At 34.7% G+C, this 23,791-nt stretch overlaps 1 protein-coding gene across 2 annotated transcripts in view; it reads right to left on the minus strand.

The window, feature by feature from the left end:
* Positions 1-213: 213 nt before the first annotated feature.
* Positions 214-23,791, minus strand: part of NUBPL (nucleotide binding protein like) — a 317,209-nt gene continuing 293,631 nt past the window's right edge. For both annotated transcript variants that reach the window (XM_031952254.1, XM_031952255.1), the window contains 2 exons: positions 12,742-12,824; positions 214-479 (listed from right to left, as the gene is read on the minus strand). In XM_031952254.1, the coding sequence (XP_031808114.1) occupies positions 417-479; positions 12,742-12,824 (146 nt within the window). In that variant the 3' untranslated portion in view covers positions 214-416. The remainder of the gene's footprint in view (positions 480-12,741; positions 12,825-23,791) is intronic.

Consider the following 23,791-nt stretch of genomic DNA (forward strand, 5'->3'; position numbering starts at 1 on the left):
TGGAATCAATAGGACCTGAGTTCAAATGTGGGCAAGTCACTTAACTCCGCTTACCTCACCACAATAATAATTCTCTTAGGAGAGGCTCATGAACAACAACATTGGAAGTGCTTATGTTATGAATTCAGGTAGAATGTGGTGAGTATATGGTACCTAGAGAAGCATTAGGCGTCATGAACTTGGACATCTGGAAAAGACTGAAAAGGCAGAAGGTGGTGATTACCACTGTAAACTTTTATTTGTAGATGGACCCAGAAAATTCAACTGTGTACAGAGCAAAACATGATTTCTTTATAAATACAATAAAATATAAATTTGATCATTAATACATTCCTATTGTTTTAAACCTGTTGATTTGCAAAGGTCATTTAATAGAAAGGGTCTTGGTAACCATTTCCAGATGTTAACTCAGGATATCATGCAGGTGGCGGAGGCAATCTTTTCACAACTTCTGCTGCTATCCTCAGGTAAGCTTTGGCCTGCAAAAGAACATACATATTTACTATTCTTCTCCCAATAGCAAATAAAAGTGAATGGAACATGAGAATTCTGTTTCCTGCCATTTTCTCTTGAATTGAGAGGCAGTGTGATATGGGAAAGGGCATTAAAATGTCAGGAAAGAGTGAGAGATGGATACTGACCACTACAAAGAAAGGATTTAGGATTCCTAATCTTTCCCCACCCCATCCCCAGGCAATTGGGGTTAAGTGATTTGCCCAAGGTCACACAGCTAGGAAGTGTTAAGTGTCTGAGGCCAGATTTGAACTCCTGACTTCAGGGTGGAGCTCTAACCACTGCACCACCTAGCTGCCCCTAGGATTCCTAATCTCAACTCAGTTTCCAATCTCCCACAAAATTAATGTCATAACTATTAGGTCTCTGGGGAAATATGTAAATACAAATTATTCTGACCTTCAACATTTACTAGCTGTATGACTATGGGCAATTCTTTTAACTTATCTGAGGTTTGGGTTTCCTCATCTGTAAAATGGGGTAATAATATTTGACCTACCCACCTCAGATGGTGATTGTGAGGAAAATGCTTTGTCACATGTAATGTGCTACATAAATGTACATTTTATAGTTATACTTCCAACACCAAGTTTCTGGGAGCAGAATAAGAATCTTTAATATAAAAAGCTGTAGGCATTGTATTTTGGAAGGCAGACTCCTGTGAAGGTGACTTTCTAATGGAATTTAATAACAGCAATACAAAATTCTTAATCACATCCCAATCCAAACATCAGTGATCCAGGAACCTAATCCAGCTGCTGAAGAAAGGGGCCTTCACCTTTAGTAAAACTGTATACACGTCGTGACACAAACCACAAGTGGTTTTCTTGGGGCAGCTCGGAAAACTTTTCATTAACTGACAATGCTCCTAACATATCTGTGTATATCACAGCTTGTTCCAAGATGGGCTCTTATATTGATTTTAATAGTAGAGCCTGCAGTTTCTTTCCAATTTAGCTCTTATAAAAACTCAGATTTAATTGGCATTATTTTCACACATACAAATGTATATATATTTGTGTGTATGTGTTATACTGTATAGCTGCAGAGAGTCTCAAGAGTCAGTGCAGTTTTAGGTTATTAAAGCTTAAAGCTGTTGGAAAGAGCCAGATAGAGTGATACACATATGTTATGCCTACTACTGGATAGATATCTTCAGCTCAGTTCTTATTTAAAGCTATTACAACATTTAATTTATACTTTAACATATGTATTGGTCAACCTGCCATCTGGGAAAGGGGGGGGGGGGGAATTAGAACAAAAGGTTTTGCTATTGTCAATGCTGAAAAATTATCCATGCATATATCTTGTAAATAAAAAGCTATAATAAAAAAAAAATAAAGCTATTACAACTTAAAACTTCACTAAGACTTTTGGGACATCTTACACACTTATGCATGCATGTACATTATATATAAAGGCAGGTTCACCTGCACATATGTACATGTGTTTGCTTGTACACATATTTATATGCGAACACAATCATTCACATGGGGACATAGTAAAACAGGATAAGCACACATACACACACACACATTCTGTCACTGGAGCACAGCTCCTGATTTAAAACCAATCTCGCCTCCTGATGCTATACTCAAATCTAATTTATGACTTGAGACACTGCTACATTGTTGGCCCAGTTAGAGAGAAACGGATTCTAAGGTGCAACAAGAAGATTCATCATCATAATTCACACGTCTGTCAGTCTTGGACCTTAGCTCCAGAGCTGGAAAGGTTCTCATACCTCTCCCTCACCTTTCAATAGTTAAGTGATTTGCCCAATAATTGTCAGAGGTAGGGCTGCAAAAGAGCATTTAGATATGGCATCAGACACACACAAACCCTGTGACTCTGGCAAGCCACTTAACCCTATTTGCCTCAGTTCCCTGAAAAATAGTATTCAATCAAGGGGACAGCGAGGCAGCTAAAAAGGTTGCATTATGCTGTTTAATCCTTCACATACTTAGAGATGTGAGCACATGATAACTGGCAAGAGTTTACAAAGCGCCTTAGAGACGTTTGATCTCATTTGATCCTCAGGGATGTTATTGTTCTTCCACCCTCATTCTCAAAGGGGAACAGAGACATCTGGAAGGTGATGTCTTCTCTTGCAAGTGCACCGGGCTTAATGAGGCAGGGCTGTGTCCGCTCTCTCTCTCCTGCACAAGGATCAGAGTCTGGTGGCAGGACTTAGGACTCCAGAGCGTGAGAAACTCAAGCCTTTCCCAGGTCTCAGTTTGTCTGAGACAACACCACCCATTTAAGGATAAGACTCGGTAAGAACTGAGGCAAAAGATGGCCTGCTTGGCCTTCGGTGCCGCGCGTGGTAACCCGTTCCTTCCTTCCCTAACACAACTGGTGCTCGTAGTGCTGAGTGGTCAGAGCCCTGGGCTGCTTCTTGAAGGAAAGTTTCTGAGAGACAGGTATGGAGGAAGTTCACTTCATGTAGGATGTAGCTCTTCTGAATACATTGAGTTGGGAGAAAAACTCATGAGGAGAAGAAAAATTTAGAGTTAAGTGGAAGTCAGATAATAGAGAGAGGCAACTTTAAAAGCAGATGAAGGAGTTTGTGTTTTGTCTTATAGACAGCTGGGAACAAATGCAAATGCTTGGGAAGGGGAGCAATATGGTCAGATCTTTGTCTTAGGAAGAATATTTTGGCAGTGGTAAGGAAGATGGAGGGAGCCTGGAAGCAAGGGGATTAATAAGGAGGTTATTCTAGTAGTCCTGGTAACCAGGAGGGGCTGAATTAAGATGGTGGCCATGTGGCTAGAGTGAAGGGGACATATAAAAAAGATGTTGCAGAGGCAGAAGTTATTTTTCACTGTTTTGTCTATTAGTTTTGCCTAAGTCTTTGTGATCCCACTGGGGTCTTCTTTTTTTTTTTCCACTGGGGTCTTAGGAAAGATGTTGGAGAGTTTGCCATTTCCTTCTCTGTTTCATTTTACAGCTGAGGAAACTGACTTACCCAGAGTCCCACAACTACTAGATCCAATCTGAGGCCAGATTTGGACTCACGAAGTGATTCTTCCTAACTCCAGCCCTCACAGCTGCCCAGAAATGATGACTGAAGAATCATGAGTAAAGGGAGAGTCAAATATGAATCTAAAGATAAGAGTCAGGGGTGACTGAGATGATGGGGCTTCTCACAACAAAATCGGGGAACTCTGGAAGAACGGCAGTTCAGCTTGAAAGATAAGTTCTGTTTGACATTTGGGTGGGAATATCTCATATGTAGTTTGGGATCCAAGCATTCCTTCCCCGTGACCCCTAACTCCTGGCTTAGAAGGTCCTGGGTCAAAGATCACAACTCCTTCTATATTTTTGTACTTTGATTATTGGGAGGGGTAGTAGGGAGGATGACAGTGAACAAGAACTCCCTACCTATTCTCTAGAGGGAAGAGATTTAGTTTGGTCATTTTAAATGAGTTGTTAAATATTCTCCATTCCCTCTTGTCTTCTTGATTTCAGTTTCTTCCTATTTAGGAATAAGATTGAACTTCTCATAATTTCCTCATAGACATTCCTCTCCCAATGGACAAGGCCATTGGACATAATGTGAAATCTTTATGTCATATCAAAAATTCTCTTTGGTTCAATAAGACTGCCCCACTTATGCCCTCCCTGAGAACTTCTTGAGAAGAAAGGGGAAGGATGGAACAAGCATTTATTAAGTGCTTACTATATGCTAGGCACCTTATTAAGTACTTAAAAATTCTTGTCTCTTTTGATCCTTATAACCCTGGGAGGAAAGTGCTGTTATTATCCCTATTTTGCAGATAAGGAAAATGAGGCAGAGATTAGGTGATTTGCCCAGAGTCACATTGACCCTCAGGACATTTCTATAAGGAAGGCACTAAAGGTATTATTATCCTTGCCCCCTTTTTAAGGATGGGGTCTCTACATTTCACTTAGTGCCAACCCCCCAAGTTGATACCAAATTTACTGTAGATACTAGATTGGCCAAATCTACTGAAGCTCAGAACCCCTAAATTCAAGAGGTCTGCCAACCTCCCCTTCCTTAGTAGCAGAGATTCCAGGCATGTACCACAAAACTCTCTATTCCCATTTTCCAGAAAAGGAAACTGAGGGTCAGAGAATGGCCATTTGACCATAGTCATACTAAGTGTATAAGGAGGGATTTGAATCCCAATGCCTCTTGATTCTAGCACTCCTTTTACTCTATCATACTTTCTTTTCTTATACTAATTGGGGAACTATATTTGTACTCTGCCAGGATAATCTAATAATTTCATTTAAAGGGGACAACTGCTTTCAAGAATTTATCTTAAATTACTGGGTGCAGTTTCACATTTAGCACAATGGACTAAAGGAATATAAAATCTTTTAAATATGTATGCTACAAATATGGAATATACTAAAGGTTCTAAAACTAATTCTAAAAATGGTTATAACAATCCCCATTATGACTAACAGAGGCAATAGTTTTTGTTTAAAGGAAAGTTTATGGTACACAAATGAAAACAGGCCACCATATAACTATTAATATAACTTTTTCTCTTAAGCCTAATGTATTATTGCAATACTATGGTCTTTATGAAAGCATTTTTTCCTAGAAGCTCTTCATGATATGAAAGTCTAATATTTTGCAATGAAAATTCAAAATTTACAAAAAGGAACTGAGAGAAGGGCATATTTCCATAATCTTCTTAGCCCTTTACATCACATTAGAAACATAAATCCATAGGATTATAGAAAACATTATGAAACTTTATAGATGTACCAGAATGATCATTGCGTGCTGCTTAACCTTTGCTTTTTAATAGTATTCCAAAGCTTAGACTTCTAATGAATACATCATGTTCACAGCCATAGCTGGACTGCTGTTTATTGAAGTATTCAGCATGGTAGTTTCAGAGCTGGAAGAGTTCATCTCGTCCCACCCTCTTATTTTATAGATGGGAATAAGGCAGGCCCAGAGCAGGATAGTTATTTGCCAAAGATCACACAGCTAGTAAGTAGCACAGCCAAGATTCAAACCTAAGAGATGTCATTCCAATTCCAGTATTCTTAATGATATAAAACTGCCTCTACAAGTCAGTAAAAGAATTTTCTCAAATCATGTTTACTGACTGGGTGCTTTAAAAAGAGCCATTAAAAATGTATTTAGGACCTATTGTGCATATGGTACTGTTCTAGACCCTCTGAGAAATCACAGGATAGATCAAAAGCTTTCAAGGAGTTTGTAATAATGACATAGTAAAATTTATCAGCTACTACAACCAAGGCCCTCCATGGCCTATTCCTTGCATAATGGTTATGTGAGATCCTTAAAAAATAATCCAGACTGAAAATTGAGTAGATGCCCATCAGCTGGGAACAGCTGAATAAGTTATGGCATATGACTGTAATGGAATATTATTGTTCTATTAGAAATGATGAGCAGCTTGATTTTTGGAAAAGCATGGAGAGACTTACATGAACTGATGCTGAGTGAAGTGAGCAGAACCAAGAGAACATTGTACATAGAAACAACAACTTTATGTGATGATCAACTGTGATGGACTGGCTCTTTTCTTTTCTTTGTTTTTAATTAAAGCTTTTTATTTACAAAACATACACATGGATAATTTTCAACATTAACCCTTACAAAATGTTCTGTTCCAAATTTTTTCCTCCTTTCCCCTACCCCTTCCCCTAGATGACAGGTAGTCCAATACATATTAAATATGTTAAAGTATATGTTAAATCCAATATATGTATACATATTTATAGTTATCTTGCTGCACAAAATAAATTGGATCAAAAAGGGAAAAAAGAAAAAGAAAAAGAAAGAAAACAAAAATGCAAGCAAATATCAACAGAAAGAGTGAGAATGCTATGTTGTGGTCCCCAATCAGTTCCCACAGTCCTCTGTGGATGCAGATGGCTCTCTCTGTCGCAGGTCTATTGGAACTGGTCTGAATCATCTCATTGTTAAAAAGAGCCACATCCATCAGAACTGAGAATCGTATAATCTTGTTGTTGCTGCATATGATGGATCTGGCTCTTTTCAACAATGTGATAATTCAAGGCAATCCTGGTAGATTTGTGATCGAAAATGTCATCTGCATCCAGAGAGAGAACTATGGAGACTGATGTGGGATCAAAGAATAATATCTTCACCTTTTTGTTTTTGTTGTTGTTTGTTTGCTTGTTTCTTTTTCATAGTTTTTTTCCCCTTTTGATTTTTCTTGTACAACATGACAAATATGGAAATATACTTTAAAAAGAATTGCACATATTTAAGTTATATCAAATTACTTGCTGTCTTGGGGAGGGGAAGGTAAAGGAGGAAGGGAGAAAAATTTGGAACACTAAAGTTTTACAAAAATCAATGTTGAAAACTATCTTTACATATATTTGAAAAAAATAAAATACTATTGAAAAAAATCCAGAATCAACAAGCTGACAACACTATAAACAACATATATAAAAGGTCCAAATTGAGATTTCTGAAACATTGCTACTCCCTCCTTTCCAAACACATAGTGATCTTCCTCTTCAACTTGTGTGATCTGTTTAATGTGCCATCAGTAAACTCAGATAATACAGCTGGATTCAACTTGTTTGCTTTATTATCACCAAGCAACAGAAGATGGATTGTAAGGAAAAAATGCAAGAGTTTTATGGGCTTTTTGTCTGTGTTTTCCCCTCCCTCCAAGGATTTAGACTTCTCATTCATCATCCACAGTCATTTTCATATTAACATTATATGGTCATGATTTTGAAATTACAGTTTAATGAATTTTCCTTTTGTATTTGGCAATCTCTGTGAGAAGTATCTTACAGTTCATCTTTCAAAAAGAAAGTGGTACAATTTTTCCTTATTAAAAAAGAATAAAAACTATAAATTTAATCAGTAGTACATGGGTGAATCTATTCTTCCTTGCCCCTCTCAAAGACAAAACTGTTTTTGATTGAATCAACACTGGTTATAATCATAGTGGTATGTGACAAGCTGTGAAGCCCCAGCTCTTGGAAGGGTACCACTATTATCCTCTCCTATTGTGAGCTTCGGCTGTACTTTAAATTGGCCCTCATATTCTGAATTTTATTTACATGTGATTCTAAGAAATAATTGTTAGTATCAACAACCTTCTCTCTCCATATTGTGCCTATGCACAGACAGGTTTGATTTTAACTTTAGTCAGATGGTACATAACCTATGATTTGGGAAAATCTTTCTTCCCAAAATAATTCCTGTATAAATGCTTTCACCATTTACAGATATACCGTTACTTTGAGTACTAACTAAAAGGGAGGAAAATATTATTACCCTCTGCAAAATATATATTTTTTTTAAATGGAAAATAGTGGGGGAAGGAAGGGTTCCTGACAAATTTCCATTGCCTTAGCATAAGTGAGTTTATTATGAGCAGAGAATGAGAGCTCTCAGATTTTAGTGCAGTGGATAGGAAACAGGATGAGAGGGAATATCCAGTAAGATACACCTTGCCCGTTTCATGATTTTGTCTATGGCAGCTCCTATATATAAATCCCTAAGAGGAAAGAAAAAAATGGACAGCCTGCAATCCACTGAAAATAGAACTAACATGATAGATTCTATTTCAGTATTATTTATTAGGCTGTATATCTCTGCACAAAAATGAAATATAGGAACAAGGGAAGCTGATTTTGTGCTTCAGAGGAAAATAATGGAGTAATGGGGCAAGTTAATGTCATATAGCTCTTTTTTTTTTTCTTTTTAGGCAATTAGAGTTAAGTGATTTGTCCAGAGTCACATGACTAGTGAGGGTCTGAGAAGAATTTCAGGTCCTCTTGACTCCAGCCAGGACTGGTGCTCCATCCATTATACCACCTAGCTGCCCCAAGTTGATGCCATTTAAAGCAATGGTGTCAACATCAAGTAGATATGGAAGCCATTAAACTATACTCACTTTCCCCTCCCCAAGACAGCAAGCAATTTGATACAGGTTAAATATGTGCAATTAAAAAAAAAACCTATTTCAATATTTGTCATGTTGAACAAGAAAAATCAAATCAAAAGGGAAAAAATCATGAAAAAGAAACACGTAAACAAACAACAAGGGCTGCATACTGATTTAGAGAACCACAAATTGCCATTATCTATGGTTTATTGTATTTTTATTTTGTTAAATATTTCCCAATCACATTTTAATCTCATTTGGGCCACATTCCTGCAATATGTATTTGATACCTCTGATATCAAGCACTCAACTTAGAAGGAAAAGATCTGGTTTGAGCCCCAGCTTCACAATATAGGACAGTCATTCTATCTTCCCAAAACCTCAGTTTCCTCATCTGTAAAAGGGGAATAACAATACTCATGCTAACTCAGATAAATAACATAACCTGCTCTGAGTTGATGATGATGATTATCACTTACACTTACTTACACTTACACACTGCTCTAAAATTTGCAAGTTTTACAAATATTATCTCATTTTATCCTCGAAACAACACAAGGCTGTTATTCCCATTTTACAGATAAAAAAAGTGAAGCAGAAAGGTTAAATGATTTATCCAAGGTCACAGCTAGTAAATGTACAAAGTAGGTTTTGAATTTGGGTTTTCCTCTCTCCAAATCTAACTCTATACACTACACAAACTAGCTGCCTCTAGATAATATGTGCCTTTTAAAGGTATAAATTGTTATATAAATGCACGCTATTATTATTATTGTTATTAATGGCATACCAGTGATACACTATTGACAGAATACTGGTCAGGCTCTGAAAAGTTTTTTCATCTGATAATTCTAGGAGGTTTAAAAAAAAAAAGAAATAATGTCTATCAGGGACCAAGATTTTAATGCCTCTACTTAATGGAGAGGTATTGATACCAGGAGCCATACTTTGTAGAAGGGTTCAGACAATAGATCAGGGGCTGGGATTCTTCTATCTGTTCAGCTATATTCTGGCTTCATGAATATCCTTCAATAATTCTGAGTTTAAATTGCTTCAAAAAAAATTTTACTTGATACTCTTTACAAGAAATGGCATAAATGGAAGGGGACATCCCTCAAATCGTTTTGTGTGGGGAAGTCATCCAAAGAGTCAGAGCATCAAATATGGGCAATTTCAGAAAAAATTAACTATCTTCTATTATAAATTTGTAATGTTAATTTGGAGTTGGGGCTCATATCCCTTCTTAATTCAACTATAAATTTATTAGTAGAAAGAGTTCTGAACTGAAACTTTAGCTGAACATACAGACCTAATTTTGAAAAGCAGCTTTTATAGACAACAGTTGGAAACATCCTTAAGAGCAAAACAATTACAAAATCAATGAGACTTACAAGTTTTTTTTACTGTCACTGTTGATTATATTTTAATTCTGTTCTATTCCCAAGCCCTGAGAGTGTCCATATGGGCACAGACAACCGATTTTACTTTACCAAACACTAAAAAATCCTCTCTCCTTTTTTTTCAGGTAAAGAAGTGGAGTCCCTGAGAAGTTAAATGACTTCTTGATAGTCACAGATAAAAAAATCTTCCCCATTTGGCCAAGGAAATTTGAGACTCAGAAAGGTGGAAGAACTTGTGCAAAGTCATCAGTGGCAAAGGGGAACCTTGGATAGTAGAGATCATAAGCGTTATTCCAGCATTTCTAACTTTCTTCTAGGTATCTCCACACAGATATCTCTAACTCAACACATCAAAAACCATAACTCAACATCTTTCCCTCCAAATCCATCCTAACTTCACTACTTTTAGACAAGTCCACTATCCTTCCAAAGTGATTCAGGTTCACAATCCAGAGTCATCCTTGATTCTTTTTTTTTCTCATCACCCATATTGTTTCTACCCCCAACTCTTTCCAAGCTTCCCCATGCTCTCCACTTCCACCCTTGTTCAGATTTTTATTATAATTTCTTGCTTGTGCCATTTAAACATCCTACTAACTTTAGGTCTACATACCTCAAATCTCTTCCTCATCTAATCCATCTTTTGCATGCCTACTGATGTGATTTTCCTAAATCGCATGTCTCATTGTGTCCAATTTCTGCTCAAAAAGTTACAATGGCTTCTAAGTGTTAATGGAATCAAAGTCGAAACTCCCTCCCAGTTAGGTTCCAAGCCATGTTTCTAAGTATATACAAAATACCCTTTAGGCTATGGTATAGACAAATTGGCCTTTTTGGTGCACCAATGCTCACAATTCAATTCTAGACATCACTCAGCATTTTGTACATTTTAAAATTGTATTTTTATATATACATACTAAGATAACTATGGTGCTGTCTATAAGTCTATAAGACTAGAGTCTCCACAAATGTCATTTAACAGAGTTGATGATACTTTTCACTTACAAGAAAATTAAATTAAATCTGAACATGCAACAGCCTGCATTCTATTACTGATCCCATCAATCTTGTGACTTGATTTTTAAGTTACATTATTCCTTGGTAGTTGTCTTTTTGCCTCTTCATCATGTTATACAGTTATAGTCACTGCCTTGGGCTGCTATGCCAATTTTGGTAATTCAAGTCCCCCAAAAAGCATAGTTATATAAATGCATCTTATTTAGGAGGATTAGAGAGGATGGGAAAGATAACCCACAATAACAAAGCTCAATATATAATAAATACAAACTTGTAAAACAGAAAAGCTAGGGAATAATTATTCACTCATCAAAAGGTTTCAACATAGATTTTCTCTGAATAGATGGTTCCCTAAAGGCATTTACAATATATTACTTGATTTGAGAAAAAATTTAATTTGTACAGGTTTTTTAGAATCACATCTACTGCATAAAGCAAAGTATATCTATATTTGGTTTGGTATTATTTAAGAAGGAAAATGTTTTTCCTAAAGATTATCAGAAAATGCTGATGTGTGAGGGTTTTTTTTATATTTGCTACAAACCAGATACCTATATACTTATGGAGAAGACAACATATAATAACATCTTTCACCTCCTATTTCACCATCCTAAATATAATAAATTCCAGGAATTGTAAGTATCTGGAAATAACTGCTATAAATCAGAATTAATGTGTATGGACTCTTAAAGCAGCTAGAATAGATGATGACACAATGCTCATGTCTTTCTTATAGCAGAGTTTCTTGAGACTTGACTCAGCATCTACTTATTTTGCACACACCATTCTATTAAGCTTAATGGTGTTGGTTTCCTATTCTATCATTTATTAAAAGCAGCAAATTAGATGAGGAAAGTGGCTACTAGAGTCATGTGTACAAATAGCATTGAAAATGTAGCTGATTTGAGTTTCAGGAAAAAGTCTAAAAATCTTTTTAAAAAAGACATAAGACGCCATTTAGTGTAGAAACAACCAGTCTTACTTGTGTCAATGGCCCTTGAGGGAATAGCTGTATTACATAGTAGTAAAATAATTGACATTCATAAATGTTAACCTTGAGACTAAAGAAAAGGTTACATTGGATTTCATACACATTGTTTAAGAAGTCACAGGAGCACATAATATACATTGGAAAGAATTCCATCAGAAATGGTTAAAATTAAGAAAAAATTGTGCTTAAAAAGATAACCTTCAGTTACCTGGAAAACCCATTTGTTTGAAATTTACATTCCTCAATGATGCTGAATAAGTGAAGCACTAATATACTTTGCTTCTTTACTTTTCTTCTAAATCCTATTTGTTAAGGTCAGTGCATTAGAAATTGTAATGCTACTGGTTTGCAAAATTTCTCATACTAAACTTCCCATTTTCAAAGTCACCGAGAGTAAAGAGAACATTAAATATCTTTCTATGAAGCAGCCCACACTTCAGTGTACAAAAAAGATTCAAACTAAATGACATTTGGCAGTTAAAGATATTATTAGGCTAAGAACTGGGTTTCTGGTGAATTGCAACTTCTTTTTTTTTTTTTAATTTTTCTTCCCTTGGGCAAATAAGCTCTTGATCAGGTCCTTTGTTCAGAGCAAAAGCTAGGGTGACCACCTCCTAGCCAAAAGTCATACTTTGGAGCTAGAGGGACTCTTTGATATTTAGTCCAATCTTTTCACTTTGTAAATGAGAGAATCCAGAGCAAGAGATTAAGTGACTTATTTAAGATTAAACATTCTATGACAGAACCAAGAGTAGAACTCGAATTTCATGACTAGAGTCTAGTATGCTTTTTTACTCACATCAAATTGCTTCTAAGCTAATGAAATTTTAGATTCCAATTATCTTCTTCAACATAAAAAAAAAAAATAAGCAAAACCCTTCCTCCAATTATAAGTAGAAAATACATTTTTACAATTCACATAACTTACCTCATTACTTTGAGGCTGTGAAAACACAATAGGTTGGCCTGAATCTGATGTCTCTCTAATATTAAGATGCAATGGAATGTCACCTGAGGGAGGGAAAAAAGTCATCACATATTAATAAATACACTAAAAAGGTTCATATATGCATTTCTTTATTTGAGTTTTTAAAAGAAATAAGCCCTAAAGCTACTTGAATTCAAATCAACTTAGGTTCAGACAATCTTCTGAATTGCTTTATCTCTGAAAGGCATTTAAAATGAAAATTGGAAGCAAAGTTTTCCATTGGAGGGTCGGTTTAGTAATTGTGCATGTAAGAATGAAGGTTCTTTGGCAGCCAATCCTAATAAGATAAGGTTTTTGCTTTCTTTCTTGTTGGAGGTCTTCCAAGTCATCTGTATGTCACTTCTGCTTATATAAAACTATATACATATTTGCTAAGTAAAAAATTAAAATTTCCTAAAGTTACTACCAAAAGGTTAAGAAAAAAATAGAATAAAATTATTTCATTGTTACAGTAAATAGTCAATAGACTCCTTGAGAAAGAAGAGGAAGCCTATTCTCTATTTTCTATTAGGCCCTCTGTAGACATTGTCAACCAATAAAAATTTATTAAGTACTTACACCAGGCCTGATGTCAAGAGGACCTGAGTTCAAATCCAACTTCAGACCCTTAACAAGTATGGGCAAATCATTTGATTTGTATTTACCTCAGTTTCTCATCTGTAAAATGGGGACATACTGGAGAAGGAAATGTCAAACCACTCCAATATCTTTGTGAAGAAGACTGCATGGCAAAGAGTTGGAAATAAATGAATAAAAATAAAATATTTAATATATACCAGACCCTATGCTAAATGCTAGGGGTAACAAGAAAGGCAAAAGAGAATATCAGCTTTTAAGGAGCTCACAACTTGCAAAAAGCTATGAACAAAATATAAACAGAACAAATAGAAAATAATCAACAGAGGAAAGATACTAGCATTTCTGGGGTTGGAATGAGATCAGCTTCCCAAGTCTGATGCTGCCATGTACTAGATGTATGTATTAATCCCTTTGGGTTTCAGTTTTCTCATCTATGAAATGAGGGACTTTGAACTGAAGATCTCCACGGTCCCTTTTAAGTCTGACATTTATGGTCCTATTGTAGCCTTCTTCGCAATGAAAAGTAAAACAAGAACTCAGCCAAAAGGATGAAAGCATGGTACAGTAAATAAGAGCATGGACAGAAATCAGCACTGACTAACCAGGGCATTTGGACTTGAATAATTCTGAATCTATGCAAAGATTATTGAAACTCTCTAATAGACTCCACTGAACTACCAACAAATATTTATTAAGCATCTATGATGAGTTTAGCACTGTGCTAGGCAGTTTAAGTTATTACATTGTAAGGCAGTGTAACATATTACATGGCTCTGTGACTACAATCAGAGGATTAACCACTCCACCTCTTGATTTGTAAAACTTTATCAGAATGCTCCCTCTATTATCCTCCTCCCACCATAATCCTGGCAAAATTATCAGACACAAATAGAATACAGTTGAAGTCACCCAAACACTTCATAAGTTCAAATATATTTATAAACAACTTATCCTTATAATACATTCTAAAAGGTGGTGTTGACCTAAGCCGTTAGTAAAAATAATACATGCAAAATTGGGAATACTAAATCTAATGGGATGGGTTTTTTTAAGCCTAGGAATATTAATCCCAATGGAAAGACTATAGAAGTACAAACCTCCATCTATGAAAATAAATTATTCACTCAAGTACACAATCCTATAATGATCTCTCTGCATTTGATTGAGTCTAGGGTCCTGTCTATATTATCTAAATACATAATAATTCCATCTATTCTAAAATATAACCCATCAGCTAAAAATGAAAAAAGTTCTGAATAAAAAAGAAATTCTTACTCTCAAAATTGTTTAATCAAGTGGTTGACTAAAACATTTGCTGAAATGCTTTTCTTAATGAGTTTCATTTAATCAAGGCTAGGTCAAAGTATAGGAAGACTTCAGAAAAGGAAACTTTAAAAAATTTTATAGGCCTATGATAATTCAACACACCCTCATAACTTTGTCACCTTTTTTTTTTTAAACAAATTTCAGGAATAAATAAAAATGAACTGAACACCTTAATTACCCGGGAATGTCTAGGGAAAAAAAATGATATGTGAATGTTACAGAATATTATTATGATGAATATTAAATTGATCATGATAACAACAAACTGCCCTGTTTGTTCATTCTCCTTGTTCTATGTATTTTTTTTAATGTTTCATTTATATTTTCCCTTCTTTTCTTTTTTTATCAGTCACCATCCATATATTTTTCCCAACACCAACCCACCCCACCCCCAAATCCCTCCCTTATGACAAAAATCTATAGTCAAGCAAAACAGATTCAGTGAAAGGCCATGTCTGAAAATACTTGCTTCACTCTGCACTACAAATGTCTTCTGCAAATATCCCTAGTGATTAAAAAAAAAAGGGGGGGGGAGGGGGAAGGAGGAAGGAAAACAAAGCTGCTATAAATATTTTTGAACATTGGGTCATTCTCTCTTTTTTTTATTTCTTTGGGTATATGGGTATCGGTCTAGTAGTACTATCATTGATTCAATGAATGTGCAGTATAGTGAATTTTTTAATATAATTCCAAATTACTTTCCAGAATGGTTGGATCCATTCATAGTTTTATCAGTAGTGAGTTAGTGTGTCTGTTCCCTTACAGTCCCTTTAACAATTAAAGTTTTCTTTTTTCTTTTTTTGTCATATCTTCCAATATGAGAGGCAATAGGTGAAACCTCAGAGTTATTTTCATTTGGATTCTATTACTAGAAAATTAGAGAATTTTTTCATATAGTTATTGATAGATTACATTTTTTCTGGTATGTGTGTGTATGTAGGTACATAAATATATATGTATGTTTGTATCAATTTCCCCATACATTTTATATGTTAGATCTTTATCAGAGCAATATATTACAAATGTTTTCCTTGTTACCTACTTAGCTTATAATTCTAACTGTAATGATTTTTATTTGTGCAAAGGCTTTTCAGTTCCATAAGCAAAACTGATTTTACTTTTTTATGACTATTTTTTACTCCTAAATTAAGAACTTTCTCTATCCATAGTAATGAAAGGTATTTATTTTGATCCTCTTTTAATTTATTTATGAAATGATTTTTATGTTTAGGCTATATATTAATTTGGAATTTATTATAGTACATAGTATGAAATATTGGTTTAAATTTAATTTCTGCTACACTTCCCCTCCCTCCCCAATTTTCACAGCTTGTTTTTGTCAATTAAGGAGTCCTTACCTCAAGAGTTGATGTCCTTGGACTTACTGGACAGCTTATTTACCTGTTCTTTGCCAATGATCAAACTTTACAATTTTTTAAATCAGTACCAAATAGTTTTAATGATTGCTGCTTTGTAGATTTGTAGTTTGAGATCTGGTACTGCCAAGTCTCTTTTATATTCCTAATTCATTTTTTCATGATTTCCCTGAGATTGTTGATCTTTTGTTTTTCCTAATGGATTTTATTATTAAATCTTTGTCTATTCCTCTAAAACACTCTTTTAGCAGTTTGGCATGACATTGAATCTATACTGTAATTTAGGTAGTATTGTCATTTTTATTATATTTATAGTCAATGGAAAGCAATTAATTCCTCTCTGAAAAACTGCTTTGTAATTTATTCATAATTTTTGTGTGTTAATTCCTCTATAATTATTTAAATGTTCCCTTATTTTTGTAAAGAACGTTTTGTAATTCTATTCATAATCCTTGTGTGTATATTAATGGTTAGAATCCCAAATGTTTTATAAATTCTACAATTATTTTCAATGGAAATTCTTTTTCTAATTTCTTTCTGCTGAGTTCTACTAACAACATAAAAAAAGACTGATGATTTTTGTGGATTTATTCTGTATCCTGCTGTTTTACTGAAGTTTTTTTTTAAATTAAATTTAGTTGATTCTCTAGAGTTAAGTAAGTCATCATACCAATTGCAGAACTATAAATGCATTTATTCCTTTTTTTTCTTGTCATTAATATTGCTATCATTTCTAAAATCATATCAAGTAATAATAGTGATAACAGACCTTGCTTCAATCCTGCTCTCTCTAGAAAGTGTTGGTTCTATGTATAATTTACAGGGATAGTTCTTATACAGTGTAACACACTAACGAAAAATCCTTCTATTACTATACTTTCCAGGGCTTTTCACATGAAAGGAGTTAGATTTTCTAAAAAAAAAAAAAAAAAAAAAAAAAGTTTTTTCTGTAATTATTAAAATAATCATGATTTTTGGTGTTTTTAAAACATTAAGATAATCTGTTAAGTTTACAATTTAACTTACATTGAATCAATCCCATATTCATAGTAAAAGCTGACAGAAATAATGGTCAAAGTATGAGGTTGTTTTAATATATTGCTGTAACCTCTTTGCTAATAACTTCTTTGGTATTTTCCCAATAATATTCATTATTATCCCTCCCTGATCTAAGAATCTGAATCATATTTGTATCAGAGAAAAAGTCTGGTAGGATGCCATAGTCCTTAAATTTGAAAATAACATACAAAATTGAAGCTAATTGTTCTTTAAATGTTTGGTTCAATTCACTTATAAATTGATCTGGTCTAGTTCCTCCCCACCCTCCCCTTAGGGATGCTTGTTTGTTTTTTTTCCCCTGAGATTAGATTATCTAAATTCTGTATTTCTTGTTATTATAACGTGAGTTTTTCATGTTTTTATACAAATTCTTCTGTCATTTAAGTTATCAGGATTTGGAGGACATGTATTTAGAAACAATAATCTCCAATATTTTCCTTTATTTCCTCTTCATCTATTTTGAATTTTTCTTTTACATCTTTTATTTTGGCAATTTGGTCCCTTGTTTCATTAAATTATCAAATGGTATGTCCATTTTGCTAATCTTCAAAAAAAATTTCTTCATTACAGATAATACAAAATGTTGATTTTAGATATATACCATTCACCATATTTAGGAAAGGTCCATTTATGTTTATGCTTTTTAATGTTTTTTTAAACATAAATGGGCATTGCATTTGGTTAAAAGCATTTTTATCTGTTTTTAAACTTTTTATTGCATTTGTAGGAAAGATGGTCTATTATGTTTATAGTTTTCTTAATATACAGCCATCTCAGCATTTCTAACATAAATTCAACCTGATACAGTGTATGGTTTTTTTTTTAATTTTGATGTAGTTTCTTAAAAATCAATATCTATATTATGTCCAAGGGGCTATTAAACTGTCTTACCCTTTGATGCAGCAGTGTTTCTACTGGGTCTGTATCCCAAGGAGATCATAAAAAAGGAAGGGGCCTCACATGTGCAAAAATGTTTGTAGCAGCTCTTTTTGTAATGGCAAGAAACTGGAAATTGAAGGAGGCCCATCAGTTGGGGAATGGCTGAATAAGTTATGATATATGAATGTTAGAGAACATTATTGTTCCATAAGAAATGATGAGCAGGCTGATTTTGGAAAATCCTGGAAAGACTTATATGAACTGATGTGAAGTGAACAGAACAAAGAGAACGTTATACATAGCAACAAGATTATGTGATGATCAATTGTGATGGATGTGGCTCTTGTCAACATAGAGGTGATTCAAGGCAATTCCAATAGCCTTGTGATGATATATATCTTTGTTTTTTGTTTGCTTTTTTTTTCTTTTCCTTTTTGATCTGATTTTTCTTGTGCAGCATGATGAATATGGAAATATATTTAGAAGAATTACATATGTTTAACCTATACTGGATTGCTTGCTTTGTAGGGGATGAGGGAAGGAAGGAAGGAAGGAAGAAGGGAAAAAAATTTGCAACACAAGATTTTGCAAAGGTGAATGTTGAAAACTACTTTTGCATGTATTTGAAAAAACAAAAGGCTATTAAAATATTTTTTTAAATCAATACCCACACTTTTTCAAAGCCTACATTATTTATTTATTTATTTTTGGTCCACATCTGTTATTGCATTAGTATGAGGAACCCTCAGTAAGGAAGAAACAGCTAGGTCGCATAAAGGATAGACCATTGATTGGGCTGGAGTCAGAAAAACTCACCTTTCTGAGTTCAAATCTGGTCTTAGCCATATACTAGTTAAATGACTCTAGGCAAGTCATTTAAACCCATTTGCCTCAATTTAGTTATTTGTAAAATAAGCTAGAGAAAGAAAGGACAAATCAAGATCTTTGCCAAGAACCCTAAATGGAGTGATGAAGAACCAGACACCACTGAACAACAACAGTGAGAAAGCTCTTGTACTACTGTAAATTGGTGCCTAATTGACTGGGGCACTATGAGTTAAGTAATTTGCCGAGGGTAACAGTATATATTAAACTTGAACTTAAATATTACTTTTTCTGAGTACAATTTTAAAACTATCCTGCCTTTATCTCTGAATATATACTAATAACAGTGCTAAAATCAGAAAATGGTTAGAGTTCTGAAAAATTAAATTCCAATCCTAAAGGGTATAAAGCAGAACTATGTTATAATCCCATTTTAAAAAAAAAAAACATTTTAATAACCTGGTCCAGCTTTTAGATGAATTGGATATAACTTCCAGCTATAGCAAATAGGATGAAATGACTTTATTATCTCTGAGTGAGAGCAGATTTACAAAAGCAGTTAGCTGAACCTCTTGGCTATCCATTGTCAGAAAGAACAGCTTAGCATTAATTATATAAAAATAAAATTTTCGTATCTGGTAGACATTCTTCAGTATTTAAATGGACAACAGGAAATAATCCCCTCCAAGTCTATTCATCCAGTTACTTGGGGTTGAATTTTATGGCTAACTAATTATATTGGGCTCAGCAGGATACTCAATATCAACCACATAGGGTCCATAGTGAAGTTCTTTTATTGTTAAATTGGCCAAGTGTTTTTAGAAGTTTTCAGCCCCAAATTGTCCCTTCCTACAAGACCCAACTGAACAGGTGCCAACCAGCTACCTTCTTTTGACCTCTACAACTAAAAGTAATCTCTCTCCTCACATTTTTCATAGTACTTTGACTAGAACCCTTTATTTATCATATCACTTTCTGCTTTGTAATATAGCTAGTTGTATGTATTCCTCCTTGAAAAGAAAGGTAGAGGGACTATACTTAAATTGTATATTCCTACATCCTAACACAGTATTTTGTACACAATAGCTACCTATATATCTTTTTCACCTGAGCATAAGAAAACACTAGTCCTTTCATGATTAACCCTGGTGAAAGAAAATAAGTTAGGCAGTTAAACTTTCATAATTCAGTTTCTGCCTTGACTTCTTGTCTAGTTCTTAAAATACATTGGCTCCTTCTTTACTAAAAACAAAGAAGATCAATACATCAGGAAGAGAATTCAAACATGGATTAACTATAGTTCATGACTTGCCAAAGATTTGCTTAAGACAGCTGATATTTAAGCAAAATAGCCCTCAAGACATGTTAATTATTAGGCTTTCTAAGTCTTATCTGTGTATTAAGAATGGAAGGGAGGGGACAGATTTGAGAGAGGTTTCATAAGAATCCACAGGATTTTGGAACTAAATGGATATAGGTACTGAGTCAGAAGGGGTTAGGGATGACTTGGGACTTAGGGCATGGAACTTAGAAAACAAGAAGGGTGATAGCACCATTAACAGAAATGGAAAAGTCAAGAGACATTGATTTAGGGAAAAACAAGACAGCTTCAGTTTTGGATATGTTGATTTTTTTAGGTGCTAGCAAGAAATTTTAATCAATGTTTCAAATACCACTTCAATATTTAGTTGCCAGATGACAAAATGAATTATTAAGTAGCTCATTGTTTTAATTAAATTCTAGCTCTATAGTGAATTCCTCATTCACTCCCATAACTAAATATTCTCTGGACTGTCTAAAGATTCAGTTGGAAACTGTAACACAAGAAAAACAGAAACACATTCCTAAGGAAAGTCATTTGGAAATCCATTTTATACACACACACACACACACACACACACACACACACACAAATGCTTAGATTTTATGGCAATCTGTAGCATTATAGGAAACATTATATGGAGATAAAGTCTCTTCATTTGCACAGTGATAACATTCTAGTAGAGTACAGAAAAACACAGTAATGTAAGGCAGATCCCCTCACACACACACCACACACACACACACCTTTTAGAGAGCAACAGTTAAAAGTCATTTGAACAAGCATTTATTTAGTGCGTCCTATGTGCCAGTCACTATGATTCAATAACAAGGATATAAATAAAGGTAAAAAAATAGATTTTGCTCTCAAGGAACTTACATTTTAATAAAGAAAACAATATACAAATACCTAAGAACAGTCAAGCTACAATATAAATGGATGGGGATCACTGAAGAAAATAAATGGGAGATGAACTCTAAAAGGCCTGCTAAGGAAAGTGGGATTCATGTGGCATCTTGAAAGAAACCAAGAAATCAGGCGTTAAGAGATATAGAGAAAAAGCATTCCAGGCATGGGGGAAAGACTGGTAGAGAAAATAAATATAAATATAAATAATACACCATAACATCTGATGTAGAAATTAAAAATTTATATAGTACTTTAAGGTTTGCAGTCTTCTTTATACATTTACCTCATTTGCTCCTCATAACAATCCTATGGGGATCTCTCATTTATAAGTTATCTTTTCCACATCACAAGGGAAAGTTGTGTTAGAGGCATAGCACCTCATATGATCTGGAAAATCTGTGTAAAATTTTTTGGCCCTCCCTTCATATCAGAAAAGAGGTCTGAATTTTTTCTTTGTCTTTTATGAGTTATTTACAATATCTTATTGTAAAACTTAGATTAAGTACTTGGTCATAGGCTATATCATATAGTACACACACACATTCACACACACACACACATTATGCATTTTTGAGGTTCTAAAATTTTTTCTGTATTGTCTGCTGACCTTTGTGTGCTGTCTACAGAACCTTCAACCAAATTCCCACTTAATTTCCTTATGCCAACCCATAATATATTGAAACCACAATGGGGAAAATTACAGTGTAGAAGGTATAACTGTACTGTTCATTACACCAGCATCCTTACACAGGCTCTCACTTCCACAGGCTGATCTATTGTAACAGACTCTCAGTCAATCTTCTTACCCTACACCCCACTCCAATCCATCTTTTACATTGACAGACTAATCTTTCTTATGCACAAATCTAGTTTTACCATTCCTCTTTTAAACCTTCAGTTACTTCCTGTTCTCTGTTCAATTAGGTCTCAATTTCTTAGTCTGGCATTTAAAGTTCTTTAGGATCAAGCGCTATCCTCTCAATCTTTCCAGCCTTATTTTACAGCAATCTAAGGCTCCAGCCACACTGGACTGAACAGTCCCTATAAATTTCCTAAACTCTTCTACCACAAACCACCCTGCACATACCATTTCCTATGCCTACAATGCTGCCACCCTTGAAATCCCACCCATTGGTATCACAATTGGAGAAGTTGATCTAAGAGGCAGTAAGGCAGCATTTTTTGGAATCAGAAAGAAAGCATTAGCCTCTATCATTCAGAAGTTATCTTTAGGTAGCATCATCATCACCATCACCATCATCACTATAATATTATTATTTTAAAAAAACTAACATCATATAACATTTTAAAATTCATAAATAAATCTCTTTGCATATATTATCTAGTTTGAGCTTCACAACAATTTTGTATGAGGTCTTATATCCCCATTTTACAAATGAGGAATCTTTGGCTGAAAAATTAAATAACTTTCAGGTTGGGAGAACCAGAACCCCCTGAGCTAGCAGGAGTAGAAGTGAAGGATGGAAAGTGAAAACTGAGGGAATATAAGCAAGAAAATTGGGAGAGAATTTTTCATGAAATATGTCACTACATTGTGTAGTTCTGAGTGTCTGCTTACTTGGTTAGCTGTCTTTGTATTCGTATATCCTTGGGAAATTTTAAGCTGTGCTATATTCATGGGAGTGCATTAAGTGAACATTTAAGGACCATTGTGAGGTCAGATAGTCTACATATTCTCAGTCCACATATTTAAACGTTTTGTGTATGTTATAGACCCATCTGGCAGTTGGATGAAGACTAAGGACCTCTTTTTTTGGCATAAGGCTTTTAAAATGTACAAAATAAATGTATAGGATTACAAAGGAAACTATTTATATTGGTTCTACCCATCAAAATATTAAAACAACCAACAAAGTTCACAGACTGCAAGTAAAGAATTCAGGCTTTATCTCTAAGATGTACTTGTGTAAGAAATCACAGGACCATGACACTAAAAATGGGTAGGACTCTGGCAGTAACAGCAGCATAACAAAGAGATTTTAACCTAAAAAGGTCTGATGAATGCAACATACCAGCTGGTTGAACAGCTGCAAAAATGAGAGGGGGCGACTGCTTGACTTGTGATGCAGTAGGAGCATCCTAGAGAGAACATCACAGAATCTGCATCAAGTGACCTCGTCTGCAGGGATGTGGTTGTTGCTTCCTGGTCGAGCCCATTGTTCCTCACCCATGTTCCAGGATAAGAGATACAAGCAAAAGCTTGTTCTAAGAGCTTATCCACAAGTCTATAAGAAAGGTGATTGGGAATAGATTGAACCATGGTTCAAGGGACAGCCAATCTGAGGAGCCTCTATCAACAGTTTAAGACAAGGTTTCTTGTCTTTTGGGGGTCTCTATCACAAATGGGTTTTAGCTACTGGCAAAATGGTTCTCAGGCAGAGCAAGTAGTCTATAATAGTATATAAAATGAATCTGCCAAACAAAGATATCTTGGTTTGAAAGGTTGCAGCGATCGTCTATCCTGATAGTGTAAGCCCAGATTTAAGTCCTTAGGCAGACAGGAAAGTCTTCCTATTGGGCAAATAAAGGCTATCTAGAGGCTTTAGTCTCCTAAAGGGTAGCCTTTGGTAAAATTTTCAGTCACTGAGCTTAGTGCTATTAGTATTAACACCTTCTTCCCTCCTAACTAATCAGCTGGCAAGTCTAAAAGTTCTATTCTTACATTTCTCTCACTACTTTCCTTTTCTCTACTCAC

The sequence above is a fragment of the Sarcophilus harrisii genome, chromosome 2 (assembly GCF_902635505.1).
Source record: "Sarcophilus harrisii chromosome 2, mSarHar1.11, whole genome shotgun sequence".
NCBI classification, from domain to species: domain Eukaryota; kingdom Metazoa; phylum Chordata; class Mammalia; order Dasyuromorphia; family Dasyuridae; genus Sarcophilus; species Sarcophilus harrisii.